The 12,343-nt window shown below is 31.4% G+C and overlaps 2 protein-coding genes across 2 annotated transcripts; one reads left to right on the top strand and one right to left on the bottom strand.

Moving 5' to 3' along the window:
• The first annotated feature begins 245 nt into the window (after positions 1-245).
• Positions 246-5,933, top strand: LOC137807332 ((DL)-glycerol-3-phosphatase 2). The gene is made up of 6 exons (XM_068607936.2): positions 246-474; positions 653-877; positions 3,977-4,037; positions 4,189-4,336; positions 4,526-4,605; positions 5,633-5,933. Exons 1-6 carry the CDS (start codon positions 396-398, stop codon positions 5,763-5,765), a joined length of 726 nt encoding a protein of 241 aa, XP_068464037.1. The 5' UTR covers positions 246-395; the 3' UTR covers positions 5,766-5,933.
• Positions 5,934-10,386: 4,453 nt separating this feature from the next.
• Positions 10,387-11,927, bottom strand: IAA33 (indole-3-acetic acid inducible 33). Its single transcript, XM_068605781.2, has 2 exons — positions 11,127-11,927; positions 10,387-10,799 (listed from the first exon to the last, which is right to left on the bottom strand). Exons 1-2 carry the CDS (start codon positions 11,546-11,548, stop codon positions 10,715-10,717), a joined length of 507 nt encoding a protein of 168 aa, XP_068461882.1. The 5' UTR covers positions 11,549-11,927; the 3' UTR covers positions 10,387-10,714.
• Positions 11,928-12,343: the final 416 nt, after the last annotated feature.

Genomic DNA, 12,343 nt, shown 5'->3' with positions numbered 1-12,343 from the left:
AAATTTCACTTCTTGAAAGGAAAATTGTGTTTCTAAACAAAAATTCTATTATTTTTTCTAAAATCAAAAGAAAGACAGCGTTTTAGAATGTATTTTTTTATTAGAAATCATATTTTAAAACATATGATTTTTGTTTATAAATCATATTTTAAATGACGTCATATTAGTGTTTTTTTCTTACTTTTATCTATTTCAGCAGTTAAAAGTACTAAAAAATGCAAAAGTTCCCGTGTATGAAAAAAAAAAACTACGAATAAATAATTCGTCCGAATGTGATTAGTGCTACAACAAAAATTGACTTTCCCACGAGCAAATCAGGGACGACGATTTGAACCAGCGGTTGTGATCGGAGACTGGAGAAGAAGTTTGCACTGTTCCTTCAGATTCGTCGCGCAATGACCAATGTCTCCGGTGTCGTCTCCCTTAGAAGGCCAATCACCCACGTCGTTTTCGACATGGACGGTCTCTTGCTCGGTATTTCATCGATCTTCAACCATCGCATGCCACATTCTCGTTTACCGACATAGTTTCTTAAACACATATGCATATAGGTTTATCGTTTACTAGCAATGCTCTTATTTTTGTGATTATTATGGTGGGTCATATTTCTGCTGAAAGCTTCTGTTCATTTGGGAATTCGATTCTGTTGCAGACACTGAGAAGTTCTATACACAAGTCCAGGAAATGATACTTGCTAGATACAACAAAACCTTTGATTGGACTCTGAAGGCAAAGATGATGGGAAAGAAAGCAATAGAAGCTGCTAGGGTTTTTGTTGAAGAGACTGGAATTAGTGATTCTCTTAGTGCTGAGCAGTTTCTGGTAGAAAGAGAGGATATGCTGCAGTCGTTGTTTCCCACAAGTGAGCTTATGCCTGGTATGTGGATTAACTAATGGAGATTGCTCCCACTTATCTAATTAACTTAAACATTGCTGTAGCTATAAACCATGGTCTGGTTCAATGGAAACTGGAACTGACATACATACAAGTGATGACGGAGTTTATGTATGTATCACATGTAGATACTTGGTGTTAGGATTCCATTACAAGTGTGAGTTTGTATCCCACTTTGAGTAAGAATGAGCTAAGTGAACAGTATATAAGACAGAAGACCTACAAATTCATTGCCTTTTAAGGTTTTTTGATTGAAGTTGGTGTCTTGATCTCTATTATATGAAATGCCCAGGACTCATTCGTAGTGAATCTCCCTGTTTTTTCCACTTAGTAAAACATGACACTTGGTGTGTTCTAACTTCTAAACATCAATTCTTGAGAGAGGGGGTGACCTGCTTATTTTTCAACGGTTACTAAATCTTTATTTTGTTTTCTTTTGTTTAAACCCTATGAATGAGTAACCTGAAGTTTGAAAGTAGAAATCTGTCTAATCATCTTTATCATCTATTCAGTACGACTCCTATGAATGCTTTTAGCTTATTTCTGTAAACTTCTTGATAAATTTTATCAAGATAAACCCTTTTCTTCTTCTTTCAACAAGTTTCATAACTAAATTTGTGACGTAAGTTCTCATGAGAGGTGTTTGGAATAACTTATATGGTGTTTAGTTGAACTTATAAAAATAGGTCATGACTCCTAGAAAATCTTTTTAGCTTGTTTCAGTAACCTTCTTGGTGAAGCTTATCAAAATAAGTTATTTTTAACTTATTGTGATGATTTTCAAGGAAAAATTTATGGCATAAACTCTTATGTGACAAGTTTATTGAGTAACCACTTAATTAAATCTTTTACCGTAACATATTCTAAAGCTTAATTGAACAACTGATTAATTAAGCTATTTACCCAAATACACACTGAATGTATGGCATTTGAATGTCTTAATGCCTTACAGAAAGCATTTTAAAAGCAACTGATGCATGTGTTATTATGTACCTGTGTCTTATCGGTAAATGATTTCATCTCATCACCTTTATTGATGATAGCAACTCATTCAAATATGTAGGTTGCAAAGAGACAAATAAAATGATTTGATTTGTGTTTTACAATAATGTTTTAGAAAATATAATGTTGGAAAACTGAATCTTTTAGGTGGAAAAACTAGTTCACACCAAGGGAGAACAGGAAGTATTTGTCCTATGAACCATCTGACAGTGGACACAATTAAAGGATGACAGTCTTTTAGAAAAACAGAGTTTGTTAAACACAAAACTAAGTTTCCTTCTTACTCAGGCTAGGAACAGTAAAGGATATGCAGATAGAAAGAAGAAAAGTGTGCATAATTTTTTTAACATTCGTTTGCCTCATTAAACAATACCACATGTAGTCCTTGGTTCACTACCAAATTTTACTATCAATCACAGATTACAAACAGTGTTTCCCAACACCCAAGTATTCTTTATACTTACGTCTCCAAAGTATTTTCTTGTGCAAGCCTCTTAAGTTTTAGCCACTTGTCAAAAGTTAATAAAGAAAAGATAACGTCTGACTACTGTTGAGTACAGCTATAATAAATGATATTGTGAAGGTACAAACACTTAAAAGATTTACATCAAGTTCAAATTAGGAATAAATTTGAACAATAACTTTGGCAGCAATCTCTTACTTTTGAGCAAGTAGAACTGTTTCGTAAAAGTAGTTGTTTGAGGGAGTCTTCAGTTCTTGAGAAGAGACATTTTATTTTGATGTTGAAGGCCATCAAATGCAGGCATTAAATGTTATCTCCTCACAAGTTGATTGTCAAATGCATAAATAGGTTGTCTTAGAGAACTTTTTTTGTATTTTATCTGTGTATTAGGTAAATTTTCCATTATGGTGAAATATATGCTAGCTTTGTATGAGCAGTTGTCATGTCCGCAACTACTTTATATGTTATCCACTTTTTTAATCGAGTAAATATGTAAAATTATCGATTAGTTCTTCTTACTTGTTTCGCCCTCTTGGTTTCATTAGTTCTCTTATCCTTCTTCAGTATTTGATCAATTAAGCTGTTATGATGAATAAAGGTTCATAATTGGTCATCACCTTGCAGAATTGAATCTTTAAACCTGTAATTATTCTTTGTTTAATGACTGCGTCCTTGTTTAATATAATTCGGCATCTTCCATTTTTTTATAGACACATGATAAAAACTTGAAAAGATTAATCTCAAAATGGATCTACTAGGGATGAGAAGAAATTATATAGTGATACATGTCTGCATCTCAAAATGGATGCTTGTTTAATATAATTGGACATCTTCCATCCTTTTTTGTAGACACATGTGGTAAAAACTTGAAAAGATTAATCTCGAAATGTATCTACTAGGGATGAGAAGATATTATATTGTAATATAAGTGGATTGAACATCAGAACTTTGTACCTTCTTTAGTGTAGTTATGAATTTTTAATTCATAAAATTCTTATAGGATGTATTTCTATCATGATTTTGTAGCTGGTGGATGCTTCTGTGTGCTACTGATATTACTGGCATCTTTGAATCCATATACTTCAGTCGTCAAATACATTTGTTTTAAAATGCTAATATTGGTTTAATGGTTATGCTATTGAAAATCTGTTTTTAAGTACGGCTAGAATTCCTTCCTTTTGCTATTTTAGCAACATTATATTACTATATCTCAGGATATTCGGCATGGAAATATTTTTTTTTCTCATAAAATGCTCTTCATTTTCAATTGAAAATGTACATATTTGTTCATATAAAATCTCCCAATTATTCAAGATTCAATCTTCGTGTAAGGCATGGGTTCTCTAGGGAATTTCCCTGAGCCAACCCACCCACTTACTGCCTAAATTTTATGTCATTGAACTATAAGTATAGATCCCAAACTCAAACTCAGAAACTACCTTATGTGTTCTAAGATTATTGTTGACTAAACTAGCCATTTTACTGTGATAGCCTAAATAGACTAGTTATATATATACACACTTAAATATACACTTAAATATACAAGTTATGTGTTATTTGCACTTTTATCATATTTATTATGTATTGATGTCATGTGCCATTTTTATCCATCATAGGTGCCAGCCGTTTAGTCAACCATCTACATGCAAAAGGAGTTCCAATTTCTGTGGCAACTGGGTACATTTCATCCATCTTTTTTGTATGTTATTTACCGTTTATTTTTTTTTTTTTTGGGGGAGGAGGGGTTAAAAAGAAGAGGTTTATTACCTGCTAATATCTATTTTGAAGGATTTGTCATGCAAAGTTGTTTTGACAATTTGCCCCACAGTTCTCACAGGCGACATTTTGAATTGAAAACTCAAAGACATCATGAAATCTTCTCTTTGATGCATCATATTGTCCTTGGTGATGACCCAGAAGTTAAACAAGGCAAACCTTCTCCGGATGGATTTCTTGCAGCAGCCAAGAGATTTGAGGTATACCAATTTATGAATGTGGTGCACTTCTTGACCAAATTTTCCGGGGATTAAATGATTACAGATGCCTTCTTCTTTTCCTAAGTTGAATATGCGATTTGGTTTGATTTACTACTGTATTTCTGACTTTGTTAAGTTTGTAATCATATATGGTGATGTTGTAGTTTATGATAAATTGATGTTCAACAGGGTGGACCGGTTGATCCTTGTAACGTTCTTGTTTTTGAAGATGCACCCTCAGGTGTTCTTGCTGCTAAAAATGCTGGAATGTAAGTGGATTAAAGCATTGGATGATATTTTATATTTTCTTATTTTTAAATTTAAATGCAACAGAGTGTGGTTTCCAAAATATGTCAGCATATGACAGAACGGGTAGATAATTTTGTGCTAGATTTAGCAGTTTCAGATCCTGCATTATTACTCCCACGGTATGTAGTTAGAAATATCTGCATGATATATCAATGATCTGGAATTGATGAAATCTGTGTTTTCTGTACTCAACAAATTCTTCAAGCTAACAATTATGACAAATTGCAGCTTTCTATTGTATATTTGTTAGGTAGACTCTTTCCATTCTCTCTCCCTCTCGTATATGGAGTACATGGCGCTGTACATATAATATCTTTATTACATGTATGTTTGAGGTGTAAAAACCGTGCCATAAGAAAATCGGAAGCTGGGTAACTGATTCCACTGTCTTGTATGTTCTTGCAATAGCTAAGTTTGAATGTTAATCAAATGCGAGTGGCAGTTGATAATGTTTTTACAAGCAAGATAGTCAGCAAAGCATGATTGCTTGTCACAATTTTCCTGTTAACAAAAGATATTCCAATATTTATTGTACTCTAGGTTTATTTTTATCTATAAAATTTAATATTTACTAGGTTATAGACTATGGCTAACCTCCAAGTTTCAAGGGTGATTGATTTCCCCCGTAAAAATCTCGCAGTATTTTGGTTCAGATAGATAGAGATGTTAAAAAACTCAAAACGGGAGCTAATTCACAACTTAGTTTTGGATCTTATAACTTTCCTCACAATAACAGAGCTATCAGTCTGACTGTGCTGTGCAAGTAAATAATATGATTTGAAAGGAGTAAATCATTAAATGAGCTCACTCTATAGTGTGGTCTCTCATAACTCCAAGTCATGATGTTGTCCATGTCCACACGTTCCTATTTCTTCTGACTCATTTCTTACCAATTAGCTGCATGTTATTATGATTAAACATGAATACGTTGTCCAATTAGAACATTATCTTCAATTTGTTAATCTTTTCTGATTACGTATCATGCAGGTCTGTTGTTATGGTCCCTGATCCAAGACTGGACAAATCATTTCATGATGCAGCGGACCAAGTTTTGAACTCACTGTTGGATTTCAACCCTAGTGAGTGGGCTTTACCTCCTTTTGAAGATAATGGTAGCTGAACTTGGGTTTCTTTTACTGCCGTCCATTTTTACTGCGGATAGAAAAGGCTGCATGTGTTTCGCACAACTAAATGACCAGTAATTAATCCATTTTCATAGATTGTATAACCTTTATGCTATTATTCTGAGTGAATTACTAAATCAATATCGATTTGTGAGATTTTTAAAGTCGATATCCTTTACATATTTCTCCCGTGGCATGAAGCGTAAATCGTGATTGATTCGGTTTATTTAGAACGAGTACTTCGTTGTTTCATTATCAAAATCAAATTGACGGCGACGTGATTTTGGACCAGTTAAAAACAATTGAATAGTTACTTAACCAACAAATATTTGTATTTTTCAAGAAATATTTTCACACGTCATAAAGGTTTACATACATTTTGTATTATTAGATGCGAGTTCTTCTCATTTCCTCACAGTGGATCATGCTAATGTGCAAGTTCCGTCGATTATAACATTCCAATTATATGTGCTAAAGGTACAATGATATATTTTTTTAAATAACCAAGTTCGTAATATTATTTTTACTCTATTTTTTATTTTTCTTAAACTAAATAAATTCAGCTTTTATTTATTTTTCTTGCTTGCCTTTCACTCTATTAATTAGAAGTAATAACAGTGGCTGTAGTTTGACTATATTTGTATTTGTCTTCGAACTAAAAAAATCATCCTTATTTCTTATTCTTGATACATATAAAATCTGTCTCTTTTTTTTTTTCGTGTATAACCATTGAAAGTATTAAAAAAAATTATCAGTGATAAAAAATTATGATTGAAATTTCACTGTCAGTACAAGTTTATTTGCCAGTTTTGCTATTAACCATTTCAAAGAAATTGTGGGTGTGACTTTTGAGTAGTTACTGAAAGAATTAATCATCCCACATAATCTGTAGTTAAAAAACTGTATATTTTTTTTAACAATGTCACTGCAGTAAACTTTTTACTTCATTTAAAACTAAAAAAACACACAGTATTTACAAAACCTAAGCACGGGGTGATTTGATTCGTTCCCATTAATCTTAAATCTGAGATTTGGCATGTTGTATCTATTGTTTGAGTTTTGAGTTGGCCATTATGGACTTGTTGACAGTGGTCCGTTACATTTATATGCTTGTGGTCCATATAGATTTAATTTGAGGAAGGTTTCGCTCGCCTTTAAACTTGAAGCTAATTTAGAGGCTCCATATTTAAAAGGGTGGTTCTATTACCAGTCATTGGAAACAACCAGTTACCAAAAGTTACAACTGTTAAAGATGAATAACATCTCTAGATGTTAGCACGTACGAACTACGTGAAAGGGAAACATGAGGAGAATATTTGTTAATACAGGAAACTATAATTGCACAGATAAAACAGTTTCACAGAGATACTAAAATATGTTACTAAATACCTCAATGTGTAAGGAATTTCTACATTTTACTTTCATTCATCTGACAATGTCAATTCTTATACTTGTCCCATTGCACGTGAATACCATAAGTAAGCAATGAAAGGTGATTCAAAAAGGCCTCCTCCTTCCACCCGCTACTCAAATTCATTTCAACCATGGTCGATAAATAGAAAGAATTTGTGTCCACAAACTTTCTAAAAACACTCATAACAAAAATATAAAAAGGGGAAATAAAGTCATTTTATGAGTTCAAAAAATAATGTATATATTAACTATTAATTTTTGTGTGGAGAAACTAATAAGTATGAATTTCATCCCGCATTAAATAGAAATGAATATATAGAACACTATAAAAAAATAAAATTCTAATATTTATTTTGGATTGAATGAAGTATCTTGTTGTTTTATATAAAATGTTCATGAATCGTTATTGCTAAATATTTTTTCCCTAGCGAAAACTAAACACATGTTAGTAGGTGGAGAATCTTGCTAAGTAAAAATTAACTAATTGAATAACTAAAGTATTACTAATATGGCCATATAGTAATTGTTAAAAATGATAAGTTTATTTTCGAATAAGACCAATTCGAACCGTGATTTTAAGTTGTTCTTTACTGTGAGCTATGAGTTAAATTAGTGAATATCAACTTTAACGGCTATTGTAATGGTACGGATGTTATCTTGAATATTCTATTAATATATATATGAAATTTTAATAACACTACATAATAAAAGTCATTTACTAACAAATAAAGATGTTAGGCATTCCCTTTATTAGTATAGCTGTTGTCTAACATAAAGTAACCTGTTCTTATAGACATCATGGGTCTACACTAATTATATAATGCATTATAATAACCTCATGTTTTATTTTCTAATCAGACAAATATGCTAGCAAAAACTAATATCCAACATCAAAGTTCAATTAAAGCATTTCTATAAACTAAAATCAATTTGTGTATTTCGTTTTAAACATAACACAAGTTTTGTGAATATTAGATAAAATTAATTTATTTCTAATTTTGGAATTATTGGTGTGAGACGCATATATATATATATATAAATAATAAGAGATATAGATAATAGAAAATGTTACTTAGTTAAAATTCTTCATATTTTTACATGAATTCACATTTTAATAAAAAATTATTTCTTTTTCTAAGATATAATTACTCATAAATATCTATTTATATCTACAGCAACAAATCATCAAATTGTAATTAATTTTAGATACCAAAATAATTAGTTATTATTGAATTAAATTAGAAACCCTTTTAGTTTTATTGATATCTAAAGTAGATTGTATTATTAATAAAAATTTGTCAAGTAGTTTTTAAATTGGTATCTAATCATTAGCTACTAAAGTTTTAACTACTAATATTTTAGATTTTAAATTAATCCCTAAAAGATAAATTGAAACCAATTTAGAATCTAAAATATTAGTAACTAAAATTTTGATAGATAAATTAGATATCAATTTATAAACCATTTTATAAATTTGTATTAATAATAGAAAACACTTTAGATAAAAATATTTTTTTAATTTTTAAAATAATATATAATTTAAGTAATATAATGACTAATTATTTTTATCTCTAAATTTAGTTGTTATTTAATGATTCTTTTTAGTGATACGTTTTAAAAATTATTTTTTCTTCCACTTCTTATAATATAAAACAATTTATTGTTGGATTTTCATATAATAGGTACGCATAGATGATATGAACCTTTTTAAGTTGAAATAGTGAAAGTGTTTAATGAATATTGAAATTTGATAAGTTTCAAAGCATAAATCATCCATGGTGAGCACTGAAAGGGGAGCACATATAAGAAAATTCCATAAGACACTGTTACTTTAATGATATGCATATGGACCATTATATGCATAAGCTAAGAAACACCACTTATTATGAGGAGAAATGGGCTTAATCAGCATCACCCAACGTGTCTTTGTGGGTATCCACCGGGAGGAGCATTTATATTATATTAAGGACATCTTCAACTAGTTTTTGACCACTTTCAGTTCAATGGAGATCAGTTTGTTTTCGTTTATGGTTACTTCTATCTTCTCATATATTGTATCTTCTTTTGAGCAAAATGAAGAACAAACTAACCAACCTAAATTTTCTCGTACGGCTTTTGGCCTCAATCAATTCTTCAACACTTTAATATATGCATATGAAGCTTGTCAGAGGCTACTCCTTTGTGGTTGGTCCTCAACTCATCGACTTGCTTTAGTTAAATGTTTAATTAAACCAAAAGTTAATTAAACAAAGCAAGGTGTCTTAATTCTATTTAGCCGCCATTTTACCATTCCAATTTAAAGTTACATTATCCTTTGTGACTGCAATTAACAATATAGCAAAAGTGATTATTGAATATCCATAAATTTAATTGACACCTACTCTTATATACTTGTAATAATATCCTACAAAATGTGAAAAATGACAAGTCTTAATCGAGTGTTTAGACAAATAAAATGTCCAAACATCATTATTCCCACATAAAGTATTGACAAAAAAGCTCATGTATATACATATATGTTTATTAGAGAAAGAGGTAAACAAGATATAATGAAAAACATTCCTCAATTCTTGCTTAGAAAAACATTTTTTAACTAACGACCTAATTTTTCATAAAGAATAAATTAAGATATTTAATACCAAATGAGTGTAAACTCATAAAGTGTTTGAATATCAATTTTGAAATTTTTTAAATAGAGAATAGACAGATGAGATTTAACACTGATAATGAGAATAAACTTATACAAAAGATGATGATAACACATTTAATATTTTTGAGACTTTTTATTATATATTACTTAACTTTGTTATATGAAACTTTTTATTCATACTTAGATTTTTAACAATGTGAAATATCATAGAATATTGTCGAAATAATATATATATATATATATATATATATTTTTTTTTTTCGAAACACATGTTAAATGAATAAATGTTAAATGAAAAGTGTCAAATTAAATTTAGTGTTGATTATGAACAACCTAAAATCACGATTGATTTAAACTTTGTTTACCATTTTTTTTTCGTTTGTAAACTTGTTTTGAAAAATATCATATTTGGGTTTTAAAACGAAAAATAAGGTAAAATTTTAATTCAAATATAAACAAGTCTTAGTTAATTAACTTGTACATTAGGTTGAAAATGTTAATTATACTAAATTTTACACACAGATATGAATCTTGTAAATGGAAATTAACGCTTATGCTAAACAAATTAAAATTGTTTTATAAAAACCTACATTTATGTAACCGTCCACCGACTGTGGAACCAAATTCTATTTTCCTCAGTACTGAACGAAGAGTACTTGTAGTGAATAATACGTGAATTGGTAACCGGGGATTTTATTCGTACAAGCACACAGATTTTACATGTACTTCCAATTGAACTAATTAGCTAGTAACCAGCATTTCTTGCTAACATTATCACACGTTCCTCATCTTGAAACACATTTTCTTCTCAAACTCCAATTTATTTCATCAGTTTCTACATGCTCAAAACATCTCCCAATACACCATAGTTGCAGGTTATCATCACTTAGCTGCTCTCGTTGTACCTTTTCTTGAGTTGCCCTTGGTTGGAATTATACGAATTCTCTTTGCCACACGTACAAAATCCCTAATTAATAATATATACAAAATAAGTCACTGCATGTATATCAGAAATAATTATAAGAAAGGATGATTTTATATACTTTTGTGCTGTTTTCCAGCAATCTGCATAATTTTGATTGTAAATATCTCAGAAAAGTGAGATAAAATTACAATTCAAACATGATCTAAAAAAGTGTAAAAAGAAATGTTCGTTTTCCTATGTGGCCTGCATAGTATTAATAACGATGAAAGGTGTTAGTAAATGAGAAACATAAAAGCTCATAACTAAGGAAGAGAAGTAAGTACTAGAGTAGCAATATTAATAATTATTGAACGTTGGAACGGTGCTTACTTCCAGCTAAGGTCACCGGCTAGAAGAAGATCGTTTTCCATGTCTTCATAGGCAATAAGGTGGCCAGGAATGGCATTGGAAAGGTCAAGATCATCACTGTCTCCGGCGTCTTCCACAAACATTTGGCGTAGGGCTTTGGCCAGGCTTTGGTAGCTACCATGGTTATGGAGGCTGATGCGCTGGCAGATGGAACGACCCTCTAGCACAACTGTCACAGCGGGAACCACAGTGGAGACAAGATCATCGTCCTCAAGCCCAGGGAAGCCTTGGAACTTGTTGTTAGAATTGGTGATGGTGGTGGTGGTGGTGTTACCAACATAGGAAGCCAAAGAAGAGGAAGTTGAAGGTGCACCCGTGATCTGTCTTCTCTCTTGCCATCTCTGTTTCAACAAGTCTTGTCTTTGGGGGTCAAAACTGTTCATTGGATCAAAAACTGATTTTCTTCGGTTGAGAACAAAAAAAAGGATAACGTTTATGAAATCAAAAGGATCTACTTCTGCATATTATTTGTATACTGAAGAAGACTACAAATGGTGGGGTGTTAATGCAGCATGGGAGGGAGAAATGAAGGCCTTAAAATCTAGAGTAAGTTGAATGGGGTTTGGTAAAAGTTCAGATCATAAAGAGGAGGTGATAAAATCTGAGAGCTTGTGGGGTTCCTGGGGCACTATCTTTGATGGTGCATGTATTTGATTAAGTGTTGTTGAAAAATGAAATACACATAGAGATCCAAGAGAGAGAGAGAGCACAAATGTCGGGAGAGGTCAGATAGGTGTCTAGAACCCACCCCAGCCTCGTGGCTTCGTTTTCCCTTTTCAAGACCATTTATTGGAGTCCCCTAACTCTTAATTTCTTCCTGTCAAAATATCTCACTCACTTTTCATCTCTCTGTTCCTTAACTTCACTCTATGTCTCTATCTTCCACCACCACATTTCTCGCTTTTCATTTTCCCACTTGATTAAATATTTCTTTTTTCTTTACTTTCACAAGTCAGGAGAGAGAACTAAGTTAGGCAAACCAGTGGTAGGAAAATAGGAAAAGTACAAGATTGAAAAAAGGGTGGGGATGTTTGCTTGTGATTGCAAAAGATGGTGTTACCATAGATTATTTCATTTCAACTATATTTTATTGTATACATTTGAGGAGTACTAAAATATTAGAGTGTTGCATATGTTTATGGTAGATCTTGTTGTCAATAATGCAATTTTTATGGGGA

Source organism: Phaseolus vulgaris, chromosome 3 (genome assembly GCF_051622355.1).
Source record: "Phaseolus vulgaris cultivar YP4 chromosome 3, ASM5162235v1, whole genome shotgun sequence".
Taxonomy (NCBI): Eukaryota; Viridiplantae; Streptophyta; class Magnoliopsida; order Fabales; family Fabaceae; genus Phaseolus; species Phaseolus vulgaris.
The sequence above is the reverse complement of the archived record's forward strand: the minus strand, read 5'-3'. Positions and strand labels throughout refer to the sequence as shown.